We start from the raw sequence: 26,686 nt of genomic DNA, 5'->3' as shown, positions 1-26,686 counted from the left end.
TATCTACTAGCTCGCAGCAGTCTCCCCAATACAGTATATCTATTAGCTCGCAGCAGTCTCCCCAATACAGTATATCTATTAGCATGCAACAGTCTCCCCAATACAGTATATCTATTAGCTCGCAGCAGTCTCCCCAATACAGTATATCTATTAGCTCGCAGCAGTCTCCCCAATACAGTATATCTATTAGCATGCAGCAGTCTCCCCAATACAGTATATCTATTAGCATGCAGCAGTCTCCCCAATACAGTATATCTATTAGCTCGCAGCAGTCTCCCCAATACAGTATATCTATTAGCATGCAACAGTCTCCCCAATACAGTATATCTATTAGCTCGCAGCAGTCTCCCCAATACAGTATATCTATTAGCTCGCAGCAGTTTCCCCAATACAGTATATCTATTAGCTCGCAGCAGTCTCCCCAATACAGTATATCTATTAGCATGCAGCAGTCTCCCCAATACAGTATATCTATTAGCATGCAGCAGTCTCCCCAATACAGTATATCTATTAGCATGCAGCAGTCTCCCCAATACAGTATATCTATTAGCTCGCAGCAGTCTCCCCAATACAGTATATCTATTAGCTCGCAGCAGTTTCCCCAATACAGTATATCTATTAGCTCGCAGCAGTCTCCCCAATACAGTATATCTATTAGCATGCAGCAGTCTCCCCAATACAGTATATCTATTAGCATGCAGCAGTCTCCCCAATACAGTATATCTATTAGCATGCAGCAGTCTCCCCAATACAGTATATCTATTAGCTCGCAGCAGTCTCCCCAATACAGTATATCTATTAGCTCGCAGCAGTCTCCCCAATACAGTATATCTATTAGCATGCAGCAGTCTCCCCAATACAGTATATCTATTAGCATGCAGCAGTCTCCCCAATACAGTATATCTATTAGCATGCAGCAGTCTCCCCAATACAGTATATCTATTAGCATGCAGCAGTCTCCCCAATACAGTATATCTATTAGCTCGCAGCAGTCTCCCCAATACAGTATATCTATTAGCTCGCAGCAGTCTCCCCAATACAGTATATCTATTAGCATGCAGCAGTCTCCCCAATACAGTATATCTATTAGCATGCAGCAGTCTCCCCAATACAGTATATCTATTAGCATGCAGCAGTCTCCCCAATACAGTATATCTATTAGCTCGCAGCAGTCTCCCCAATACAGTATATCTATTAGCTCGCAGCAGTCTCCCCAATACAGTATATCTATTAGCATGCAGCAGTCTCCCCAATACAGTATATCTATTAGCTCGCAGCAGTCTCCCCAATACAGTATATATATCTATTAGCATGCAGCAGTCTCCCCAATACAGTATATCTATTAGCTCGCAGCAGTCTCCCCAATACAGTATATCTATTAGCATGCAGCAGTCTCCCCAATACAGTATATCTATTAGCTCGCAGCAGTCTCCCCAATACAGTATATCTATTAGCATGCAGCAGTCTCCCCAATACAGTATATCTATTAGCATGCAGCAGTCTCCCCAATACAGTATATCTATTAGCATGCAGCAGTCTCCCCAATACAGTATATCTATTAGCTCGCAGCAGTCTCCCCAATACAGTATATCTATTAGCATGCAGCAGTCTCCCCAATACAGTATATCTATTAGCATGCAGCAGTCTCCCCAATACAGTATATCTATTAGCATGCAGCAGTCTCCCCAATACAGTATATCTATTAGCTCGCAGCAGTCTCCCCAATACAGTATATCTATTAGCATGCAGCAGTCTCCCCAATACAGTATATCTATTAGCTCGCAGCAGTCTCCCCAATACAGTATACCTATTAGCATCTAGAGATTATCTTAAACTGTTTAGAAGAACCATTTTCAGAAGGTGTTCCTTAACAACAGGTTTTATTGAACCGCCCCCCCCCCCCAAAATAACTTTTACCTGTGACTTACCCAGCATGCCCTTGTTGGCGTTGGATAAGCACATGTCCTTCTCGGCGCTAGGCAACACGAAGCCCACCACAAATCCGTCCACGCCATCCGCCATCAGCGCCATGCCCAGCACGATAAACAGGGTCCACTGGAAACGGCCGTGCCCACAGTCCTCCATGATGTTCTCATACTGTTCTGCCAGGTCCTCCTCATCCGGCATCGCCGCCGCCAGCCTGGCCTTCTTCCTGGCCTCGGCCCTGGCCGCCCGCTGGGCCGCCTTGATCTCGTCAGGGTGGGGGATCCCCTGGTACTCTCCTTCGTACATCGCCTCTGCGTCCTCATCGTGACCCTCCGTGGCATCACTCCTGGCGTCTTCGTCCCCTCCTCCCTCCTGCTGGGGGAAGTCAGCCTGGTAGGGGTACTCCTGGCCGCCTCCCTCCCCGTAGGTGGGGATCTCAGTGCCCTGCTGGTTCACGTTGTTCTGCCAATGGTCGTCCATGGTTACAGCTAGAGAGGGACTATGTTAGCACCTCTAGAGTGGTTGTTTGCTGGAGATACTGAGGAGGCTATATTAGCATTATCCTTGGCGGGGGAACCGTCCGTCTTGCTCTCAATGACTTCTGATCCTTTAGTCCGGGACAACTGAAACGGTCAGGTTGTTATTAATGGACTTAGCTGGTGGTTCCTCTACAGAATGGTCCTGATACGGTGTTAGATAAGGCTTCAGTTGCTGTGGTGGCAGGACTCTGGTGACAGGGCTCTCTCTCTCCTGGTAAACAGATGTTCAAGGCCTCGTGCTGGACCTGGAAGAGAGAAAACATCCTCAATTATGCCTTAGCATGACTAGAGAAATGGAGTTGAACACTTTTCATGCAAACTGTACGTCATACATCAGACAGACCTGTCCAAACTGGACATGAGACAGACCTGTCCAAACTGTACATCAGACAGACCTGTCCAAACTGGACATCACACAGACCTGTAGTGAACAGTTCAGTTCAGTAGATAACAGTAGAGTACAGCTCAGTACAGTAGAGAACAGTAGAGAACAGTTCAGTAGAGGACAGTAGAGAACAGTAGAGAACAGTTCAGTACAGTAGAGAACAGTAGAGAACAGTTCAGTACAGTAGAGAACAGTAGAGAACAGTTCAGTACAGTAGATAACAGTAGAGAACAGTTCAGTACAGTAGATAACAGTAGAGAACAGTTCAGTACAGTAGAGAACAGTTCAGTACAGGACAGTAGAGAACAGTAGAGAACAGTTCAGTACAGTAGAGAACAGTAGAGAACAGTTCAGTACAGTAGATAACAGTAGAGAACAGTTCAGTACAGTAGATAACAGTAGAGAACAGTCCAGTACAGTAGATAACAGTAGAGAACAGTTCAGGACAGTAGAGAACAGTAGAGAACAGTTCAGTACAGTAGAGAACAGTTCAGTACAGTAGATAACAGTAGAGAACAGTTCAGTACAGGACAGTAGAGAACAGTAGAGAACAGTTCAGTACAGTAGAGAACAGTTCAGTACAGTAGATAACAGTAGAGAACAGTTCAGTACAGTAGAGAACAGTAGATAACAGTAGAGAACAGTTCAGTACAGTAGATAACAGTAGAGAACAGTTCAGTACAGGACAGTAGAGAACAGTTCAGTACAGTAGATAACAGTAGAGAACAGTTCAGTAGATAACAGTAGATAACAGTTCAGTACAGTAGATAACAGTAGAGAACAGTTCAGTACAGTAGATAACAGTAGAGAACAGTTCAGTACAGTAGATAACAGTAGAGAACAGTTCAGGACAGTAGAGAACAGTAGAGAACAGTTCAGTACAGTAGAGAACAGTTCAGTACAGTAGATAACAGTAGAGAACAGTTCAGTACAGTAGAGAACAGTAGAGAACAGTTCAGTACAGGACAGTAGAGAACAGCAGAGAACAGTTCAGTAAGGTAGAGAACAGTTCAGTACAGTAGATAACAGTAGAGAACAGTTCAGTACAGCAGAGAACAGTAGATAACAGCTGAGAATAGTTCAGTACAGTAGATAACAGTAGAGAACAGTTCAGTACAGGACAGTAGAGAACAGTTCAGTACAGTAGATAACAGTAGAGAACAGTTCAGTAGATAACAGTAGATAACAGTAGATAACAGTAGAGAACAGTTCAGTACAGTAGATAACAGTAGAGAACAGTTCAGTACAGTAGAGAACAGTAGATAACAGCTGAGAATAGTTCAGTACAGTAGATAACAGTAGAGAACAGTTCAGTTCAGTACAGTAGATAACAGTAGAGAACAGTAGAGAACAGTTCAGTACAGGACAGTAGAGAACAGTTCAGTACAGGACAGTAGAGAACAGTTCAGTACAGTAGAGAACAGTAGAGAACATTTCTTTGGCCTTTTCCTCCAAGGTGTCCATTACTCTGTGCCGAGCCAGTGTCTGTCTGTCAGTCAGTCTGACCCAGCATGTCTCTTTATGGCTGACTGGCTGACTGTCACTCCCTATTCTCTCACGGAGACAGACGGAGAGTACGGAGAGAGAGAGTGGGCGTACAGCCAGAGCAGCTCCCGTGTGTACTGGCTGACACCGGTAGCAAGCCTCTCTCTGTGTGTGTGTGTCCTCATGACGGATTAATCCAGATTAAGACTGCAGAAATGTCATTCTGCCTTCCCCTGGGTCCTGTATCCACCTCTAGACTTCCCCTGGGTCCTGTACCCACCACTACCCTTCCCCTGGGTCCTGTATCAACCACTACCCTTCCCCTGGGTCCTGTATCAACCACTACCCTTCCCCTGGGTCCTGTATCCACCACTACCCTTCCCCTGGGTCCTGTATCAAACACTACACTTCCCCTGGGTCATGTATCCACCACTACCCTTCCCCTGAGTCCTGTATCCACCACTACCCTTCCCCTGGGTCCTGTATCAAACACTACACTTCCCCTGGGTCATGTATCCACCACTACCCTTCCCCTGAGTCCTGTATCCACCACTACCCTTCCCCTGGGTCCTGTATCAAACACTACACTTCCCCTGGGTCATGTATCCACCACTACCCTTCCCCTGAGTCCTGTATCCACCACTACCCTTCCCCTGTGTCCTGTATCCACCACTACCCTTCCCCTGTGTCCTGTATCCACCACTACCCTTCCCCTGGGTCCTGTATCAACCACTACACTTCCCCTGTTCCCTGTATCCACCACTACCTGTTCCCTGTATCCACCACTACCCTTCCCCTGTGTCCTGTATCCACCACTACCCTTCCCCTGTGTCCTGTATCCACCACTACCCTTCCCCTGGGTCCTGTATCCACCACTACCCTTCCCCTGGGTCCTGTATCCACCACTACCCTTCCCCTGTGTCCTGTATCAAACACTACACTTCCCCTGGGTCCTGTATCAAACACTACACTTCCCCTGTGTCCTGTATCCACCACTACCCTTCCCCTGTGTCCTGTATCAAACACTACCCTTCCCCTGTATCAAACACTACACTTCCCCTGTGTCCTGTATCCACCACTACCCTTCCCCTGGGTCCTGTATCCACTGCTAGATTTCCCCTGGGTCCTGTATCCACTGCTAGACTTCCCCTGTTCCCTGTATCCACCACTACCCTTCCCCTGTGTCCTGTATCCACCACTACCCTTCCCCTGTGTCCTGTATCCACCACTACCCTTCCCCTGGGTCCTGTATCCACCACTACCCTTCCCCTGGGTCCTGTATCCACCACTACCCTTCCCCTGGGTCCTGTATCCACCACTACCCTTCCCCTGGGTCCTGTATCCACCACTACCCTTCCCCTGGGTCCTGTGTCCACTGCTAGATTTCCCCTGTGTCCTCTATCCACGGCTTCTCTGCTAGAGCTTCTTCGGGATCGGTGTCCCTTCCACGGGTCAGTTAAGCTAACGTAGGTTAATGCAATTAGCATGAGGTTGTAAGTAACAAGAACATTTCCCAGGACATAGACATATCTGATATGGGCAGAAAGCTTAAATTCTTGTTAATCTAACTGCACTGTCCAATTTACAGTAGCTATTACAGTGAAAGAATACCATGCTATTGTTTGAGGAGAGTGCACAGTTTTGAACATGAAAAGTTATTAATAAACAAATTAGGCACATTTGGGAAGTCTTGATACAACATTTTAAACAGAAATGCAATGGTTCATTGGATCAGTATAACACTTTGCACATACACTGATGCCAACTAGTGGCCAAAATCTACACTGCACCTGGGCTGGAATAATACATTATGGCCTTTCTCTTGCGTTTCAAAGATGATGGTACAAAAAAATATAAAATAACAGATCGTTTTTTTTGGTTTATCTTTTACCAGATCTATTGCGTTATATTCTCCCACATTCCTTTCACATTTCCACAAACTTCAAAGTGTTTACTTTCAAATGGTACCAAGAAAATGCATATCCTTGCTTCAGGGCCTGAGCTACAGGAAGTTAGATTTGGGTATGACACTTTAGGTGAATTTCTTTTTTAAAAAGGGGGCAGATCCTTAAGAGACTCTATTGTGCCTATCAGTTCAAGGATGGGTGTTGCAGAATGTTGAATTATACTACTTCTGTCTTCTCAAATCATTTAACTCTTGATAGTTTGACAAGGTTCACATGTTTTTACATAGGAAATGCGCAAGGAAATACCTATAATCAGTTTCCAGCTTCCCTGTCACAGAGTCAGTGTTAAATCAGAGTGATTAGACGTTCCAATCAAGATGAAAAGGAACAACAGTTAGACTCCTGGACAGATGACGAGGACTTCCTGTTGCTGTTCTGTTTCATCAAATAACAGGAAGTGTACATCATGAGTTAAAGCATGTCCACGTGAAGGCGACTGGTTAGTTTCTGTCCGTTTCTAGTGTTCATCTTCAGTGTCCTGTCTGATAGCACGGCAGGTCCAGCTGGGAGCTACATGTATGCATTACAACGTTAGAGTCCGTCTTCAATGCTATTTTACTCTGCAAGTTTATCCTACAATGTTTAAAAAGGCAAGTTCCATTTGGAAACCAACCTCTGAGAACTACCCAACCTCTCATAAATGGACCTGGTATCGATAACGATGAGACGTAATGTAGTGTGACATGGCTGAAAACACACATGGAGTGGGTAGTGATGTCATCAGAAGGAGACAAGTCAGTTGAGGGCACAGAGCCAATATGAAGGGCATTGTATGTATGTGGCCGTTCTAAATGTTCAGGTAGAATGTGGACATGTTTGGCGGTAATGCAGGAAGTGTCCTACTGTAACAGGAAGTTCACGCTGAGCTCAACAGGTCCCTGATGGCGTGGAGAGGTCAAAGGGGAATCCTTCTACTTCCCTGTACTGTAGTTCATACTGGACACGGAGAGGTCAAAGGGGAATCCTTCTACTTCCCTGTACTGTAGTTCATACTGGACACGGAGAGGTCAAAGGGGAATCCTTCTACTTCCCTGTACTGTAGTTCATACTGGACACAGAGAGGTCAAAGGGGAATACTTCCCTGTACTGTAGTTCATACTGGACACGGAGAGGTCAAAGGGGAATACTTCCCTGTACTGTAGTTCATACTGGACACGGAGAGGTCAAAGGGGAATACTTCTACTTCCCTGTACTGTAGTTCATACTGGACACGGAGAGGTCAAAGGGGAATACTTCCCTGTACTGTAGTTCATACTGGACACGGAGAGGTCAAAGGGGAATACTTCCCTGTACTGTAGTTCATACTGGACACAGAGAGGTCAAAGGGGAATACTTCCCTGTACTGTAGTTCATACTGGACACGGAGAGGTCAAAGGGGAATACTTCCCTGTACTGTAGTTCATACTGGACACGGAGAGGTCAAAGGGGAATCCTTCTACTTCCCTGTACTGTAGTTCATACTGGACACGGAGAGGTCAAAGGGGAATCCTTCTACTTCCCTGTACTGTAGTTCATACATTACATCGTCCCCTTTGCACCTCCTCAACTAAATCCTTATTTTGTTTAAGGAGAGAATATACATAATGACAGATGACTCTATTGGAATGGCTGTGACATTATATATATATATATATATATATATATATATATATATATATATATATTTTATATTTTTTTTTGATGTAAATGACGGTGGAAATCAGCGAGGTATTTTACAGTTGATCAAGTTTACGTCCGACTGTTATATCCGAACGGGACGTCCTGATGTGGCCTCGGAGTGTAATGCAGTATTACCTTCCTATGGGATAGAATATCACTTTTTTTACCATTAAAATATCACACTTCCCAAATGTTTTTCTTTTCTTATATATGAAAAAGACCCACATTTCTCCTCCTAGACTCTGAGTTTACAGCTCAACAGACACAGCACTGCAAGGAGACTGAAAACGGGAAATAAATGGACTCTTTCATTGTAACGATCAGTATTGTTATTCCACCAGTACCTGTACTTCCTGTCCTCTTCACTGGAAAGCGACTCAACATGTAGTGTAACATGGGATGTCATTTCATTTGACTTTCAAAAGGTGAAACGGACAAAACAATACAATAAATAAATAAATCAATAATTTTCTTACCAGACTTGGCATTCCCTTGGCATTAAAGTCAATTAATAAATATCCAGAATTGAGATTCAATATCCCCAGGGAAATTCGAGTTGTAAAGGCAGATTCAACACATCAGTTTATCTATCAGCCGGCAGATTTACAGACCAGGGGATTAGTCTCCAACGTCACGATCCCCCACACACAGGCCTCCACCCTCCCCCTGCTTAACAACATGGTACAGTCCAGCCAGGTTATACAGCTACAGGCTCCTCCCCCACACAGGCCTCCACCCTCCCCCTGCTTAACAACATGGTACAGTCCAGCCAGGTTATACAGCTACAGGCCCCTCCCCCACACAGGCCTCCACCCTCCCCCTGCTTAACAACATGGTACAGTCCAGCCAGGTTATACAGCTACAGGCTCCTCCCCCACACAGGCCTCCACCTTCCCCCTGCTTAACAACATGGTACAGTCCAGCCAGGTTATACAGCTACAGGCTCCTCCCCCACACACAGGCCTCCACCCTCCCCCTGCTTAACAACATGGTACAGTCCAGCCAGGTTATACAGCTACAGGCCCCTCCCCCACACAGGCCTCCACCCTCCCCCTGCTTAACAACATGGTACAGTCCAGCCAGGTTATACAGCTACAGGCCCCTCCCCCACACAGGCCTCCACCCTCCCCCTGCTTAACAACATGGTACAGTCCAGCCAGGTTATACAGCTACAGGCCCCTCCCCCACACAGGCCTCCACCCTCCCCCTGCTTAACAACATGGTACAGTCCAGCCAGGTTATACAGCTACAGGCCCCTCCCCCACACAGGCCTCCACCCTCCCCCTGCTTAACAACATGGTACAGTCCAGCCAGGTTATACAGCTACAGGCCCCTCCCCCACACAGGCCTCCACCCTCCCCCTGCTTAACAACATGGTACAGTCCAGCCAGGTTATACAGCTACAGGCCCCTCCCCCACACAGGCCTCCACCCTCCCCCTGCTTAACAACATGGTACAGTCCAGCCAGGTTATACAGCTACAGGCTCCTCCCCCACACAGGCCTCCACCCTCCCCCTGCTTAACAACATGGTACAGTCCAGCCAGGTTATACAGCTACAGGCCCCTCCCCCACACAGGCCTCCACCCTCCCCCTGCTTAACAACATGGTACAGTCCAGCCAGGTTATACAGCTACAGGCCCCTCCCCCACACAGGCCTCCACCCTCCCCCTGCTTAACAACATGGTACAGTCCAGCCAGGTTATACAGCTACAGGCCCCTCCCCCACACAGGCCTCCACCCTCCCCCTGCTTAACAACATGGTACAGTCCAGCCAGGTTATACAGCTACAGGCTCCTCCCCCACACAGGCCTCCACCCTCCCCCTGCTTAACAACATGGTACAGTCCAGCCAGGTTATACAGCTACAGGCCCCTCCCCCACACAGGCCTCCACCCTCCCCCTGCTTAACAACATGGTACAGTCCAGCCAGGTTATACAGCTACAGGCCCCTCCCCCACACAGGCCTCCACCCTCCCCCTGCTTAACAACATGGTACAGTCCAGCCAGGTTATACAGCTACAGGCCCCTCCCCCACACAGGCCTCCACCCTCCCCCTGCTTAACAACATGGTACAGTCCAGCCAGGTTATACAGCTACAGGCCCCTCCCCCACACAGGCCTCCACCCTCCCCCTGCTTAACAACATGGTACAGTCCAGCCAGGTTATACAGCTACAGGCTCCTCCCCCACACAGGCCTCCACCCTCCCCCTGCTTAACAACATGGTACAGTCCAGCCAGGTTATACAGCTACAGTGTGAGTGGGTGTGTGGCCAGACGGAGGGGGTGTGTGGTGGGTGGACGGAGGGTTGTGTGGTGGGTGGACGGAGGGTTGTGTGGTGGGTGAGTGAGTGGGTGGATGGCCAGATGGAGGGGTGTGTGAGTGGGTGGATGGCCAGAATGAGGGTTGTGTGGTGGGTGGATGGCCAGATGGAGGGTTGTGTGGTGGGTGGACGGCCAGATGGTGGGTTGTGTGGTGGGTGTGTGGTGGGTGGACGGCCAGATGGTGGGTGTGTGGTGGGTGGATGGCCAGACGTTGGGTGTGTGGTGGGTGTGTGGTGGGTGTGTGGTGGGTGGACGGAGGGTTGTGTGGTGGGTGGATGGTGGGTGGACGGAGGGTTGTGCGGTGGGTGTGATGGTGGGTGTGTCGGTGGGTTGTGCGGTGGGTGTGTGGTGGGTGTGTGGTGGGTGGACGGAGGGTTGTGTGGTGGGTGGATGGTGGGTGGACGGAGGGTTGTGCGGTGGGTGTGTGGTGGGTGTGTGGTGGGTGGACGGAGGGTTGTGCGGTGGGTGTGTGGTGGGTGGACGGAGGGTTGTGCGGTGGGTGTGTGGTGGGTGGACGGAGGGTTGTGCGGTGGGTGTGTGGTGGGTGGATGGCCAGACGGAGGGTTGGCCTCTATAGGTGGTCTAGGAGGATGTTATATCAGTGTTTTATCAATGTATCGGACCGATGGCCAGACTCTCAGGATCAATGAGTCAGATAAACAGGTACCAAACTGTTCACCTCTCTCTCTCTGTAGGCTCAAGAACCAGGTCCCAGAATTCCTCAAGTACAGATCACAACATCTCAACGCAACAACAGGGGCTACAGCGAGTTTACTACCCCTTCCAGCCTGTCAGTCCCCACCCCAGCACCCCTCCAGCATTGGGACTTGGTATGTCCCTCTACAGGACATCTTTACACAGAGTAGATGTCTTCACTGACATGTTTCAACCTGACCCAGTCTGTAATATCTACATGTTTCAACCTCCCCGACCCAGTCTGTACACTGCACCTGCCCGTCGACACTGTTTCAACCTGACCCAGTCTGTAATATCAACATGTTTCAACCTCTCCCTGACCCAGTCTGTAATATCTACATGTTTCAACCTGACCCAGTCTGTAATATCAACATGTTTCAACCTGACCCAGTCTGTAATACCAACATGTTTCAACCTCTCCCTGACCCAGTCTGTAATATCTACATGTTTCAACCTCTCCCTGACCCAGTCTGTAATATCTACATGTTTCAACCTGACCCAGTCTGTAATACCAACATGTTTCAACCTGACCCAGTCTGTAATATCTACATGTTTCAACCTGACCCAGTCTGTAATATCTACATGTTTCAACCTGACCCAGTCTGTAATACCAACATGTTTCAACCTGACCCAGTCTGTAATATCTACATGTTTCAACCTCTCCCTGACCCAGTCTGTAATATCTACATGTTTCAACCTGACCCAGTCTGTAATACCAACATGTTTCAACCTGACCCAGTCTGTAATATCTACATGTTTCAACATGACCCAGTCTGTAATATCTACATGTTTCAACCTGACCCAGTCTGTAATACCAACATGTTTCAACCTCTCCCTGACCCAGTCTGTAATATCAACATGTTTCAACCTGACCCAGTCTGTAATATCTACATGTTTCAACCTGACCCAGTCTGTAATATCAACATGTTTCAACCTCTCCCTGACCCAGTCTGTAATATCAACATGTTTCAACCTGACCCAGTCTGTAATATCAACATGTTTCAACCTGACCCAGTCTGTAATATCAACATGTTTCAACCTGACCCAGTCTGTAATATCTACATGTTTCAACCTGACCCAGTCTGTAATATCAACATGTTTCAACCTGACCCAGTCTGTAATACCAACATGTTTCAACCTGACCCAGTCTGTAATATCAACATGTTTCAACCTGACCCAGTCTGTAATATCTACATGTTTCAACCTCTCCCTGACCCAGTCTGTAATATCTACATGTTTCAACCTGACCCAGTCTGTAATACCAACATGTTTCACCCTGACCCAGTCTGTAATATCTACATGTTTCAACCTGACCCAGTCTGTAATACCAACATGTTTCAACCTGACCCAGTCTGTAATATCAACATGTTTCAACCTCGACCCAGTCTGTAATATCAACATGTTTCAACCTGACCCAGTCTGTAATATCTACATGTTTCAACCTGACCCAGTCTGTAATACCAACATGTTTCAACCTGACCCAGTCTGTAATATCTACATGTTTCAACCTCTCCCTGACCCAGTCTGTAATATCTACATGTTTCAACCTGACCCAGTCTGTAATATCAACATGTTTCAACCTGACCCAGTCTGTAATATCTACATGTTTCAACCTGACCCAGTCTGTAATATCTACATGTTTCAACCTGACCCAGTCTGTAATATCAACATGTTTCAACCTCTCCCTGACCCAGTCTGTAATATCAACATATTTCAACCTGACCCAGTCTGTAATATCAACATGTTTCAACCTGACCCAGTCTGTAATGTCTACATGTTTCAACCTGACCCAGTCTGTAATATCAACATGTTTCAACCTGACCCAGTCTGTAATATCTACATGTTTCAACCTGACCCAGTCTGTAATATCAACATGTTTCAACCTGACCCAGTCTGTAATATCAACATGTTTCAACCTGACCCAGTCTGTAATATCAACATGTTTCAACCTGACCCAGTCTGTAATATCAACATGTTTCAACCTGACCCAGTCTGTAATATCTACATGTTTCAACCTGACCCAGTCTGTAATATCTACATGTTTCAACCTGACCCAGTCTGTAATATCAACATGTTTCAACCTGACCCAGTCTGTAATATCAACATGTTTCAACCTGACCCAGTCTGTAATATCAACATGTTTCAACCTGACCCAGTCTGTAATATCAACATGTTTCAACCTGACCCAGTCTGTAATATCAACATGTTTCAACCTGACCCAGTCTGTAATATCTACATGTTTCAACCTGACCCAGTCTGTAATATCAACATGTTTCAACCTGACCCAGTCTGTAATATCAACATGTTTCAACCTGACCCAGTCTGTAATATCAACATGTTTCAACCTGACCCAGTCTGTAATATCTACATGTTTCAACCTGACCCAGTCTGTAATATCAACATGTTTCAACCTGACCCAGTCTGTAATATCTACATGTTTCAACCTGACCCAGTCTGTAATATCAACATGTTTCAACCTGACCCAGTCTGTAATATCAACATGTTTCAACCTGACCCAGTCTGTAATACCTACATGTTTCAACCTCTCCCTGACCCAGTCTGTAATATCTACATGTTTCAACCTGACCCAGTCTGTAATACCAACATGTTTCAACCTGACCCAGTCTGTAATATCAACATGTTTCAACCTGACCCAGTCTGTAATATCTACATGTTTCAACCTGACCCAGTCTGTAATATCAACATGTTTCAACCTCTCCCTGACCCAGTCTGTAATACCTACATGTTTCAACCTGACCCAGTCTGTAATATCTACATGTTTCAACCTCTCCCTGACCCAGTCTGTAATATCAACATGTTTCAACCTGACCCAGTCTGTAATATCTACATGTTTCAACCTCTCCCTGACCCAGTCTGTAATATCAACATGTTTCAACCTGACCCAGTCTGTAATATCAACATGTTTCAACCTGACCCAGTCTGTAATATCAACATGTTTCAACCTGACCCAGTCTGTAATATCAACATGTTTCAACCTGACCCAGTCTGTAATATCTACATGTTTCAACCTGACCCAGTCTGTAATATCACATGTTTCAACCTGACCCAGTCTGTAATATCAACATGTTTCAACCTGACCCAGTCTGTAATATCTACATGTTTCAACCTGACCCAGTCTGTAATATCAACATGTTTCAACCTGACCCAGTCTGTAATATCAACATGTTTCAACCTCTCCCTGACCCCAGTCTGTAATATCTAACATGTTTCAACCTCTCCCTGACCCAGTCTGTAATACCAACATGTTTCAACCTGACCCAGTCTGTAATATCAACATGTTTCAACCTGACCCAGTCTGTAATATCTACATGTTTCAACCTGACCCAGTCTGTAATATCAACATGTTTCAACCTGACCCAGTCTGTAATATCAACATGTTTCAACCTGACCCAGTCTGTAATACCAACATGTTTCAACCTGACCCAGTCTGTAATATCTACATGTTTCAACCTGACCCAGTCTGTAATATCAACATGTTTCAACCTGACCCAGTCTGTAATATCAACATGTTTCAACCTGACCCAGTCTGTAATATCAACATGTTTCAACCTGACCCAGTCTGTAATATCTACATGTTTCAACCTGACCCAGTCTGTAATATCAACATGTTTCAACCTGACCCAGTCTGTAATATCAACATGTTTCAACCTGACCCAGTCTGTAATATCAACATGTTTCAACCTCTCCCTGACCCAGTCTGTAATACCTACATGTTTCAACCTGACCCAGTCTGTAATATCTACATGTTTCAACCTGACCCAGTCTGTAATATCTACATGTTTCAACCTGACCCAGTCTGTAATATCAACATGTTTCAACCTGACCCAGTCTGTAATATCTACATGTTTCAACCTGACCCAGTCTGTAATATCAACATGTTTCAACCTGACCCAGTCTGTAATATCAACATGTTTCAACCTGACCCAGTCTGTAATATCAACATGTTTCAACCTGACCCAGTCTGTAATATCTACATGTTTCAACCTGACCCAGTCTGTAATATCAACATGTTTCAACCTGACCCAGTCTGTAATATCTACATGTTTCAACCTCTCCCTGACCCAGTCTGTAATATCAACATGTTTCAACCTGACCCAGTCTGTAATATCTACATGTTTCAACCTGACCCAGTCTGTAATATCTACATGTTTCAACCTGACCCAGTCTGTAATATCAACATGTTTCAACCTGACCCAGTCTGTAATATCAACATGTTTCAACCTGACCCAGTCTGTAATATCAACATGTTTCAACCTGACCCAGTCTGTAATATCTACATGTTTCAACCTGACCCAGTCTGTAATATCAACATGTTTCAACCTGACCCAGTCTGTAATGTCTACATGTTTCAACCTGACCCACTCTGTAATATCTACATGTTTCAACCTCTCCCTGACCCAGTCTGTAATATCAACATGTTTCAACCTCTCCCTGACCCAGTCTGTAATACCAACATGTTTCAACCTGACCCAGTCTGTAATATCAACATGTTTCAACCTGACCCAGTCTGTAATATCAACATGTTTCAACCTGACCCAGTCTGTAATATCAACATGTTTCAACCTGACCCAGTCTGTAATATCAACATGTTTCAACCTCTCCCTGACCCAGTCTGTAATATCAACATGTTTCAACCTGACCCAGTCTGTAATACCAACATGTTTCAAGCAGACCACCATAGTCCCGGTGCCTAACAACGCCAAGGTAACCTGTCTAATTGACTATCGCCCCGTAGTATTCACATCTGTAGCCATGAAGTGCTTTGAAAGGCTGGTCATGTCTCACACCAACACCATCATCCCAGAACACCCTAGACACACTCCAATTCGCATACCGCCCCAACAGATCCACAGATGGCTCAATCTCTATTGCACTCCACACTGCCCTTTCACACCTGGACTAGAGGAACACCTATGTGAGAATGCTATTCATTGACTACAGCTCAGCGTTGAACACCATAGTCCCCTCAAAGCTCATCACTAAGCTAAGGAACCTGGGACTAAACACCTCCCTCTGCAACTGGATCAAGGACTTCCTGACGGGCCGCCCCCCATGTGGTAAGGATAGGTAACAACACTTACACCAAACTGCCCCTCAGGGTGTGCGTGCTTAGTCCCCTCCTGTACTCCCTGATTACCCACGACTGCATCCCTGATTACCCACGCTGATCCTCAACACAGGTACTCCCTGATTACCCACGACTGCATCCCTGATTACCCACGCTGATCCTCAACACAGGGGCTCCTCAGGGGTACGTGCTCAGTCCAGTCCTGTACTCCCTGATTACCCACGACTGCACGGCCGCGCACAACTCCAACACCATCATCAGGTTTGCTGACGAGTCAACGGTGGTTGGCCAGATCATCCACGACAATATGCTTCAAGTTTCAAGTTTTAACATCACATGCACAAGTACGATGAAATGTCTTTATTGCAAACTCAAAACCCCCAAAATACTATAATCAATACAATGTATTACTAGAAGAAAAAAAAGCACAATAAATAAGAATAGGAAATATGAAATACACAATAATATCAGTAAGTAAGCATACTATATACAGGAACTATTTAAAAAGTCAGTTACAGGACCATATTTACATGTGCAGGGATACTGGAGTGATGGAGGTAGATATGTATAGGAGACAGGGATACTGGAGTGATGGAGGTAGATATGTATAGGGGGAAGGGGACAGGGATACTGGAGTGATGGAGGTAGATATGTATAGGGGACAGGGATACTGGAGTGATGGAGGTAGATATGTATAGGAGACAGAGATACTGGAGTGATGGAGGTAGATATGTATAGGGGGAAGGGGACAGGGATACTGGAGTGATGGAGGTAGATATGTATAGGGGACAGGGATACTGGAGTGATGGAGGTAGATATGTATTGGGGAAAGGGGACAGGTATACTGGAGTGATGGAGGTAGATATGTATAGGGGACAGGGATACTGGAGTGATGGAGGTAGATATGTATAGGGGGAAGGGGACAGGGATACTGGAGTGATGGAGGTAGATATGTATAGGGGACAGGGATACTGGAGTGATGAAGGTAGATATGTATAGGGGGAAGGGGACAGGGATACTGGAGTGATGGAGGTAGATATGTATAGGGGGAAGGGGACAGGGATACTGGAGTGATGGAGGTAGATATGTATAGGGGGAAGGGGACAGGGATACTGGAGTGATGGAGGTAGATATGTATAGGGGGAAGGGGACAGGGATACTGGAGTGATGGAGGTAGATATGTATAGGGGACAGGGGACAGGGATACTGGAGTGATGGAGGTAGATATGTATAGGGGACAGGGATACTGGAGTGATGGAGGTAGATATGTATAGGGGACAGGGATACTGGAGTGATGGAAGTAGATATGTATAGAGGGAAGGAGACAGGGATACTGGAGTGATGGAGGTAGATATGTATAGGGGACAGGGATACTGGAGTGATGGAGGTAGATATGTATAGGGGGAAGGAGACAGGGATACTGGAGTGATGGAGGTAGATATGTATAGGGGACAGGGATACTGGAGGGATGGAGGTAGATATGTATAGGGGACAGGGATACTGGAGTGATGGAGGTAGATATGTATAGGGGGAAGGGGACAGGGATACTGGAGTGATGGAGGTAGATATGTATAGGGGACAGGGATACTGGAGTGATGGAGGTAGATATGTATAGGGGGAAGGGGACAGGGATACTGGAGTGATGGAGGTAGATATGTATAGGGGACAGGGATACTGGAGTGATGGAGGTAGATATGTATAGGGGGAAGGGGACAGGGATACTGGAGTGATGGACCTTTTACAACTTTGGTAGCGATTACAGCCTTGAGTCTTCTTGGGTACGACGCTACTAGTTTGGCACACCTGTATTTGGGGAGTTTATCCCATTCTTCTCTGCAGATCCTCTCAAGCTCTGTCAGGTTGGATGGGGAGCGTCGCTGCACAGCTATTTTCAGGTTTCTTCAGAGATGTTCGATCGGGTTCAAGTCCAGGCTCTGGCTCGGCCACTCAAGGACATTAAGAGACGCGTCCCGAAGCCACTCCTGCATTGTCTTGGCTGTGTGCTTAGGGTCGTTGTCCTGTTGGAAGGTGAACCTTCGCCCCAGTCTGAGGTCCTGAGTGCTCTGGAGCAGGTTTTCATCAAGGATCTCTCTGTACATTGCGCCGTTCATCTTTCCCTCGATCCTGACTAGTCTCCCAGTCCCTGCCGCTGAAAAACAACCCCACAGCAAGATGCCGCCACCACCATGCTTCACCGTAGGGATGGTTCCAGGTTTCCCTCAGATGTGACGCTTGGAGGCCAGCTCTAGTAAGAGTCTTGATGGTTCCAAACTTATTCCATTTATTGATGCTGGAGGCCACTGTGTTCTTGGGGACCTTCAATGCTGCAGGAATGTTTTGGTACAATTCCCCAGATCTGTGGCTCGACACAATCTCGTCTCGGAGCTCAACGGACAATTCGTTCTACCTCATGGCTTGGTTTTTGCTCTGACATGCACTGTCAACTGTGGGACCTTATATAGACAGGTGTGTGCCTTTCTAAATCATGTCCAATCATTTGAATTTAACCACAGGTGGACTCCAATCAAGCTGTAGAAACATCTCAAGGAAGATCGATGGAAACAGGATGCACCTGAGCTCAATTTTGAGTCTCTTAACAAAGGGGTCTGAATACTGATGTAAAAAAGGTATTTCTAAAAACCTGTTTTCGCTTTGTCTTATTGGGTATTGTGATGTCATTATGGGGTGTTGTGATGTCATTATGGGGTGTTGTGATGTCATTATGGGGTATTGTGATGTCATTATGGGGCATTGTGATGTCATTATGGGGCATTGTGATGTCATTATGGGGTATTGGGTGTAGATTCATTCAAAAATATTTAATGCACATTGACTCAGTACTGGTACTCCCTGCATATAGCCATGTTATTACCTGGTACTCCCTGTATATAGCCATGTTATTACATGGTACTCCCTGCATATAGCCATGTTATTACCTGGTACTCCCTGTATGCAGCCATGTTATTACCTGGTACTCCCTGTATGCAGCCATGTTATTACCTGGTACTCCCTGTATATAGCCATGTTATTACCTGGTACTCCCTGTATATAGCTATGTTATTACCTGGTACTCCCTGTATATAGCCATGTTATTACCTGGTACTCCCTGTATGTAGCCATGTTATTACCTGGTACTCCCTGTACATAGCCATGTTATTACCTGGTACTGCCTGTATATAGCCATGTTATTACCTGGTACTCCCTGTACATAGCCATGTTATTACCTGGTACTCCCTGTACATAGCCATGTTATTACCTGGTACTCCCTGTATATAGCCATGTTATTACCTGGTACTTCCTGTATATAGCCATGTTATTACCTGGTACTTCCTGTATATAGCTATGTTATTACCTGGTACTCCCTGTATATAGCCATGTTATTACCTGGTACTCCCTGTACATAGCCATGTTATTACCTGGTACTCCCTGTATATAGCCATGTTATTACCTGGTACTCCCTGTATATAGCCATGTTATTACCTGGTACTCCCTGTATATAGCCATGTTATTACCTGGTACTCCCTGTATATAGCCATGTTATTACCTGGTACTCCCTGTATATAGCCATGTTATTACCTGGTACTTCCTGTATATAACCATATTAATACCTGGTACTTCCTGTATATAGCCATGTTATTACCTGGTACTTCCTGTATATAGCCATGTTATTACCTGGTACTCCCTGTATATAGACATGTTATTACCTGGTACTCCCTGTATATAGTATTGTTTCCATGAGCCTGGTAAAGCTGCCTGGTACTTCCTGTGTATGCCTGGTACTTCCTGTGTATAGTATTGTTTCCATAGTGGTAAAGCTGTCTGGTACTTCCTGTGTATGCCTGGTACTTCCTGTGTATAGTATTGTTTCCATAGTGGTAAAGCAGCCTGGTACTTCCTGTGTATGCCTGGTACTTCCTGTGTATAGTATTGTTTCCATAGTGGTAAAGCTGCCTGGTACTTCCTGTGTATAGTATTGTTTCCATAGTGGTAAAGCAGCCTGGTACTTCCTGTGTATAGTATTGTTTCCATAGTGGTAAAGCAGCCTGGTACTTCCTGTGTATAGTATTGTTTCCATAGTGGTAAAGCAGCCTGGTACTTCCTGTGTATAGTATTGTTTCCATAGTGGTAAAGCAGCCTGGTACTTCCTGTGTATAGTATTGTTTCCATAGTGGTAAAGCAGCCTGGTACTTCCTGTGTATGCCTGGTACTTCCTGTGTATAGTATTGTTTCCATAGTGGTAAAGCTGCCTGGTACTTCCTGTGTATAGTATTGTTTCCATAGTGGTAAAGCAGCCTGGTACTTCCTGTGTATAGTATTGTTTCCATAGTGGTAAAGCAGCCTGGTACTTCCTGTGTATAGTATTGTTTCCATAGTGGTAAAGCAGCCTGGTACTTCCTGTGTATAGTATTGTTTCCATAGTGGTAAAGCTGTCTGGTACTTCCTGTGTATGCCTGGTACTTCCTGTGTATAGTATTGTTTCCATAGTGGTAAAGCAGCCTGGTACTTCCTGTGTATGCCTGGTACTTCCTGTGTATAGTATTGTTTCCATAGTGGTAAAGCAGCCTGGTACTTCCTGTGTATAGTATTGTTTCCATAGTGGTAAAGCAGCCTGGTACTTCCTGTGTATGCCTGGTACTTCCTGTGTATAGTATTGTTTCCATAGTGGTAAAGCAGCCTGGTACTTCCTGTGTATAGTATTGTTTCCATAGTGGTAAAGCAGCCTGGTACTTCCTGTGTATGCCTGGTACTTCCTGTGTATAGTATTGTTTCCATAGTGGTAAAGCAGCCTGGTACTTCCTGTGTATGTGCCTGGTAGCTGGTCCCTGTGTATAGTATTGTTTCCATAGTGGTAAAGCTGTCTGGTACTTCCTGTGTATGCCTGGTACTTCCTGTGTATAGTATTGTTTCCATAGTGGTAAAGCAGCCTGGTACTTCCTGTGTATGCCTGGTACTTCCTGTGTATGTCTGGTACTTCCTGTGTATAGTATTGTTTCCATAGTGGTAAAGCAGCCTGGTACTTCCTGTGTATGCCTGGTACTTCCTGTGTATAGTATTGTTTCCATAGTGGTAAAGCAGCCTGGTACTTCCTGTGTATGCCTGGTACTTCCTGTGTATAGTATTGTTTCCATAGTGGTAAAGCAGCCTGGTACTTCCTGTGTATGCCTGGTACTTCCTGTGTATAGTATTGTTTCCATAGTGGTAAAGCTGCCTGGTACTTCCTGTGTATAGTATTGTTTCCATAGTGGTAAAGCAGCCTGGTACTTCCTGTGTATGCCTGGTACTTCCTGTGTATAGTATTGTTTCCATAGTGGTAAAGGCATGTCCTGGTACTTCCTGTGTATAGTATTGTTTCCATAGTGGTAAAGCAGCCTGGTACTTCCTGTGTATAGTATTGTTTCCATAGTGGTAAAGCAGCCTGGTACTTCCTGTGTATAGTATTGTTTCCATAGTGGTAAAGCTGTCTGGTACTTCCTGTGTATGCCTGGTACTTCCTGTGTATAGTATTGTTTCCATAGTGGTAAAGCAGCCTGGTACTTCCTGTGTATGCCTGGTACTTCCTGTGTATGTCTGGTACTTCCTGTGTATAGTATTGTTTCCATAGTGGTAAAGCAGCCTGGTACTTCCTGTGTATGCCTGGTACTTCCTGTGTATAGTATTGTTTCCATAGTGGTAAAGCAGCCTGGTACTTCCTGTGTATAGTATTGTTTCCATAGTGGTAAAGCAGCCTGGTACTTCCTGTGTATGCCTGGTACTTCCTGTGTATAGTATTGTTTCCATAGTGGTAAAGCTGCCTGGTACTTCCTGTGTATAGTATTGTTTCCATAGTGGTAAAGCAGCCTGGTACTTCCTGTGTATGCCTGGTACTTCCTGTGTATAGTATTGTTTCCATAGTGGTAAAGCAGCCTGGTACTTCCTGTGTATAGTATTGTTTCCATAGTGGTAAAGCAGCCTGGTACTTCCTGTGTATGCCTGGTACTTCCTGTGTATAGTATTGTTTCCATAGTGGTAAAGCAGCCTGGTACTTCCTGTGTATAGTATTGTTTCCATAGTGGTAAAGCAGCCTGGTACTTCCTGTGTATAGTATTGTTTCCATAGTGGTAAAGCAGCCTGGTACTTCCTGTGTATAGTATTGTTTCCATAGTGGTAAAGCTGCCTGGTACTTCCTGTGTATGCCTGGTACTTCCTGTGTATAGTATTGTTTCCATAGTGGTAAAGCAGCCTGGTACTTCCTGTGTATAGTATTGTTTCCATAGTGGTAAAGCTGTCTGGTACTTCCTGTGTATGCCTGGTACTTCCTGTGTATAGTATTGTTTCCATAGTGGTAAAGCTGTCTGGTACTTCCTGTGTATGCCTGGTACTTCCTGTGTATAGTATTGTTTCCATAGTGGTAAAGCAGCCTGGTACTTCCTGTGTATAGTATTGTTTCCATAGTGGTAAAGCAGCCTGGTACTTCCTGTGTATAGTATTGTTTCCATAGTGGTAAAGCTGTCTGGTACTTCCTGTGTATGCCTGGTACTTCCTGTGTATAGTATTGTTTCCATAGTGGTAAAGCAGCCTGGTACTTCCTGTGTATGCCTGGTACTTCCTGTGTATAGTATTGTTTCCATAGAGGCTCCGTAGTGGTAAAGCTGTCTGGTAATCCTAATTCAGGCCCAAGAGGATTAGCTCCACCGTAGCCGAGCCATTGGCTAAATTTAGAGCAAACACAGTGTCCAATCTCCATTTCCTCCCCTCCCCCTCCGTCCCTAAGCCCCGCCTCTACATTCCCCACCCAGCCGTCAAGCCATCCAGCCAACCAATCACATTCCACCGTGAACACTGGCACCAGCGTGACTGACGGGTTACTCTGTGTGGACCCACCACTGCAGACCCAACACAGCGTAGAGAAATAAAATACTCTCGTGTGGGAGAAGACATTGTAGTTGTCAGGGATCTTTAGCAGTAAGATTGTTGTGTAAACTATGCAGTTCAACCTCACAGTCAAAGGCTTTCACACGAGGCCATCGGTAAGGTGAATGTGGTGAATTTGGTGAATGTGATCTACACTGAGCTGCGTTGGAGTTGTAGTGACCTACTCCTGGCTGTGTCTCTCTGCCCTTCATCCTCTGGGCTCGTCCTCTAGCTGCTTGCTTCCATGTTGGGATTACAGACAACAGATTCCCTCTGACCGTTGGCACGAGGCGGGGGGGGGGGGGGGGGGGGGGGGGCATGGCTAGCTGGCTCAGTGCAGTCTCTGTAACACAGGGCATTCTGGGACATTCTAAGACCCATCTCATGCTATTTAGTAAAATGCCAGTTTCAGAGGGACGATGACAGAGAGGATATAGACCACTAATGAAGGGAGATACTGCCAGTTTCAGAGGGACGATGACAGAGAGGATATAGACCACTAATGAAGGGAGATACTGTCAGTTTCAGAGGGATGATGTAAACTCTCCTCTCCTCTCCTCTCCTCTCCTCTCCTCCTCTCCTCCCATCTCTCCTCTCTCCTCCTCTCCTCCTTCCTCTCCTCTCCTCTCCTCTCCTCTCCTCTCCTCTCCTCTCCTCTCCTCTCCTCTCCTCTCCTCTCCTCTCTTCCTGTCTTGTAGAGTTCTTCTTTAAAGACTGATTATAAAGCTGATCCTGTCTGACTTCACAGTCTCCTGACTCAAACTTCTCAATTTTTTTTACACAATGCAATATATTCTATACATTTTTACAAATGTAAACTTTATTGGTTCTCAGTAAAGATTCTTAGCAAATATTTCAGAAAAATAATTCATTCTAAATTATTAAACATACCTGCATTCTCCAAATATAAATTTAATCTCCAAACAGTCCACAAATACATTTATGCTGAATTAACAGTGAACCATGTGAGGATGTCTTTCTTTGGTTCTCTCCAGGGCCTGGTCCACAGTATTAATCATTTATGCTGAATTAACAGTGAACCATGTGAGGATGTCTTTCTTGTTCTCTGCGACCCACTTCATGTTGGCTTTGGTTCTCTCCAGGGGCCTGGTCCACTGCTAGTGTGGCTGAACCAAAACCCTGCTCTGCATTCTCCTCAATGAACTGCTGCAACTATAGGACCAGAGAATGTACAGGGTTATTAAGACAGTATTAACCTATAAGATCAGATAATGGACAGGTTATTAAGACAGTATTAATCTATAGGACCAGAGAATGGACAGGTTATTACGACAGTATTAATCTATAGGACCAGATAATGGACAGGCTATTAAGACAGTATTAATCTATAAGACCAGAGAATGGACAGGTTATTAAGACAGTATTAATCTATTGGACCAGAGAATTGACAGGTTATTAAGACAGTATTAATCTATAGGACCAGATAATGGACAGGTTATTAAGACAGTATTAATCTATAGGACCAGATAATGGACAGGTTATTAAGACAGTATTAATCTATAGGACCAGAGAATGGACAGGTTATTAAGACAGTATTAATCTATTGGACCAGATAATGGACAGGTTATTAAGACAGTATTAATCTATAGTACCAGAGAATGGACAGGCTATTAAAACAGTATTAATCTATAGGACCAGAGAATGGACAGGCTATTAAGACAGTATTAATCTATTGGACCAGATAATGGACAGGTTATTAAGACAGTATTAATCTATAGGACCATAGAATGGACAGGCTATTAAGACAGTATTAACCTATAGGACCAGAGAATGGACAGGTTATTAAGACAGTATAAATATACAGGACCAGAGAATGGACAGGCTATTAAGACAGCATTAATCTATAGGACCAGAGAATGGACAGGTTATTAAGACAGTATTAATCTATTTCTGAAAGGGAAGGGACATTTGGCCCATGTTTGCCTGGGAGTTTCTGTTTCCTAGATGACGACAGTATTAATCTATAGGACCAGATAATGGACAGGTTATTAAGACAGTATTCATCTATAGGACCAGAGAATGGACAGGTTATTAAGACAGTATTAATCTATAGGACCAGATAATGGACAGGATGTTAAGACAGTATTAATCTATAGGACCAGATAATGGACAGGTTGTTAAGACAGTATTAACCTATAAGACCAGAAAATTGACAGGTTATTAAGACAGTATAAATATACAGGACCAGAGAATTGACAGGTTATTAAGACAGTATTAATGTATTTCTGAAGGGGACATTTGGCCCATGTTTTTCCTGAGAGTTTCTGTTTCCTAGATGACGACAGCATCCACCCTGACTAGATCCATTAAATGTTTGGAAGCATCCGGACCACCAGTGTGCTGCTGTTTTTTTTTCTTTTCGTTAACCAGACTTTTCTTTTTTTTCTCCTCTCATTTTACCTGTTATTAACGCGTAAGGAGGTAACACTTTTATAATGTTAATTATAGCAGCATGACATCACCAAGCAGGAAGACAACTGGACGTCCGGGGGGTGTTCGATCGCAGTTCGCGCAGAAACACAGAAGCTCTGAATGACCTTTACCTGTTTCAGTTCAAACTCTGAGGAGAAGCGCCTGGTGATGCCTTCAATGAGCCGTGCGAAGGACAACGACCCCCCTCCGTAACTACAACATGAGAAGACATAAATATGGTCAAAATTCAAACACGTTAAAAAAAGTCATTGACAAAGTCCCAAGCCAAAGACTGGCCTACAACATGACCCTATATGCCACTACATCTGACCAGAGGGTAGTGAACTATATAGGGATTAGGGTGCCACTACTGTTGACCAGAGGTAGTGTACTATATAGGGATTAGGGTGCCACTACTATTGACCAGAGGTAGTGTACTATATAGGGATTAGGGTGCCACTACATTTGACCAGAGGTAGTGTACTATATAGGGATTAGGGTGCCACTACTATTGACCAGAGGTAGTGTACTATATAGGGATTAGGGTGCCACTACTATTGACCAGAGGTAGTGTACTATTGTAACGCCCCTGGCCATAGAGAGGGGTTTTTGTGTTCTTTATTTTGGTTAGGCCAGGGTGTTACATTGGGTGGGCGTTCTATGTTCCTTTTTCTATGTTTTGGTATTTCTTTGTTTTGGGCCATGTGTGTGGCTCCCAATCAGGCACAGCTGAAGCTCGTTGCTGCTGATTGGGAGTCACACATAAGGAGCATGTTTTTCCTTTGGGTTTTGTGGGTAATTGTTTCTGTTCTGAGTATTTTCCTAACAGGACTGTTTGCTGTCGTTTTTGTTCATTTTGTAGTGTTCTCTTGTTTATTGAATTATAATTCTAATGATGAACACATCCTCTGCTGCACCTTGGTCCCCTCTTCCAGACAGCCGTTACAACTATATAGGGGATTAGGGTGCCACTACATCTGACCAGAGGTAGTGTACTATATAGGGATTAGGGTGCCACTACATCTGACCAGAGGTAGTGTACTATATAGGGATTAGGGTGCCACTACATCTGACCAGAGGTAGTGTACTATATAGGGATTAGGGTGCCACTACATCTGACCAGAGGTAGTGTACTATATAGGGATTAGGGTGCCACTACTTTTGACCAGAGGTAGTGTACTATATAGGGATTAGGGTGCCACTACATCTGACCAGAGGTAGTGTACTATATAGGGATTAGGGTGCCACTACATCTGACCAGAGGTAGTGTACTATATAGGGATTAGGGTGCCAC

The 26,686-nt window shown here is 45.2% G+C and overlaps 2 protein-coding genes across 2 annotated transcripts in view; both read right to left on the bottom strand.

The window, feature by feature from the left end:
* Positions 1-8,574, bottom strand: part of sv2ba (synaptic vesicle glycoprotein 2Ba) — a 51,162-nt gene extending 42,588 nt beyond the window's left edge. The window contains exons 1-2 of the mRNA XM_082969884.1: positions 8,438-8,574; positions 1,929-2,710 (exon numbers count right to left, since the gene is read on the bottom strand). Coding sequence (XP_082826010.1) covers positions 1,929-2,406 — 478 coding nt within the window. The 5' untranslated portion in view covers positions 2,407-2,710; positions 8,438-8,574. The remainder of the gene's footprint in view (positions 1-1,928; positions 2,711-8,437) is intronic.
* A 15,186-nt stretch (positions 8,575-23,760) lies between these two features.
* Positions 23,761-26,686, bottom strand: part of LOC106588063 (aminopeptidase N) — a 44,312-nt gene continuing 41,386 nt past the window's right edge. The window contains 3 exon segments of the mRNA XM_045708629.2: positions 23,761-24,062; positions 24,064-24,132; positions 25,524-25,605. Coding sequence (XP_045564585.1) covers positions 23,979-24,062; positions 24,064-24,132; positions 25,524-25,605 — 235 coding nt within the window. The 3' untranslated portion in view covers positions 23,761-23,978.

The sequence above is a fragment of the Salmo salar genome, chromosome 26 (assembly GCF_965601325.2).
Source record: "Salmo salar chromosome 26, fSalSal1, whole genome shotgun sequence".
NCBI classification, from domain to species: domain Eukaryota; kingdom Metazoa; phylum Chordata; class Actinopteri; order Salmoniformes; family Salmonidae; genus Salmo; species Salmo salar.
This window is presented reverse-complemented; position numbering and strand designations above follow the sequence as displayed.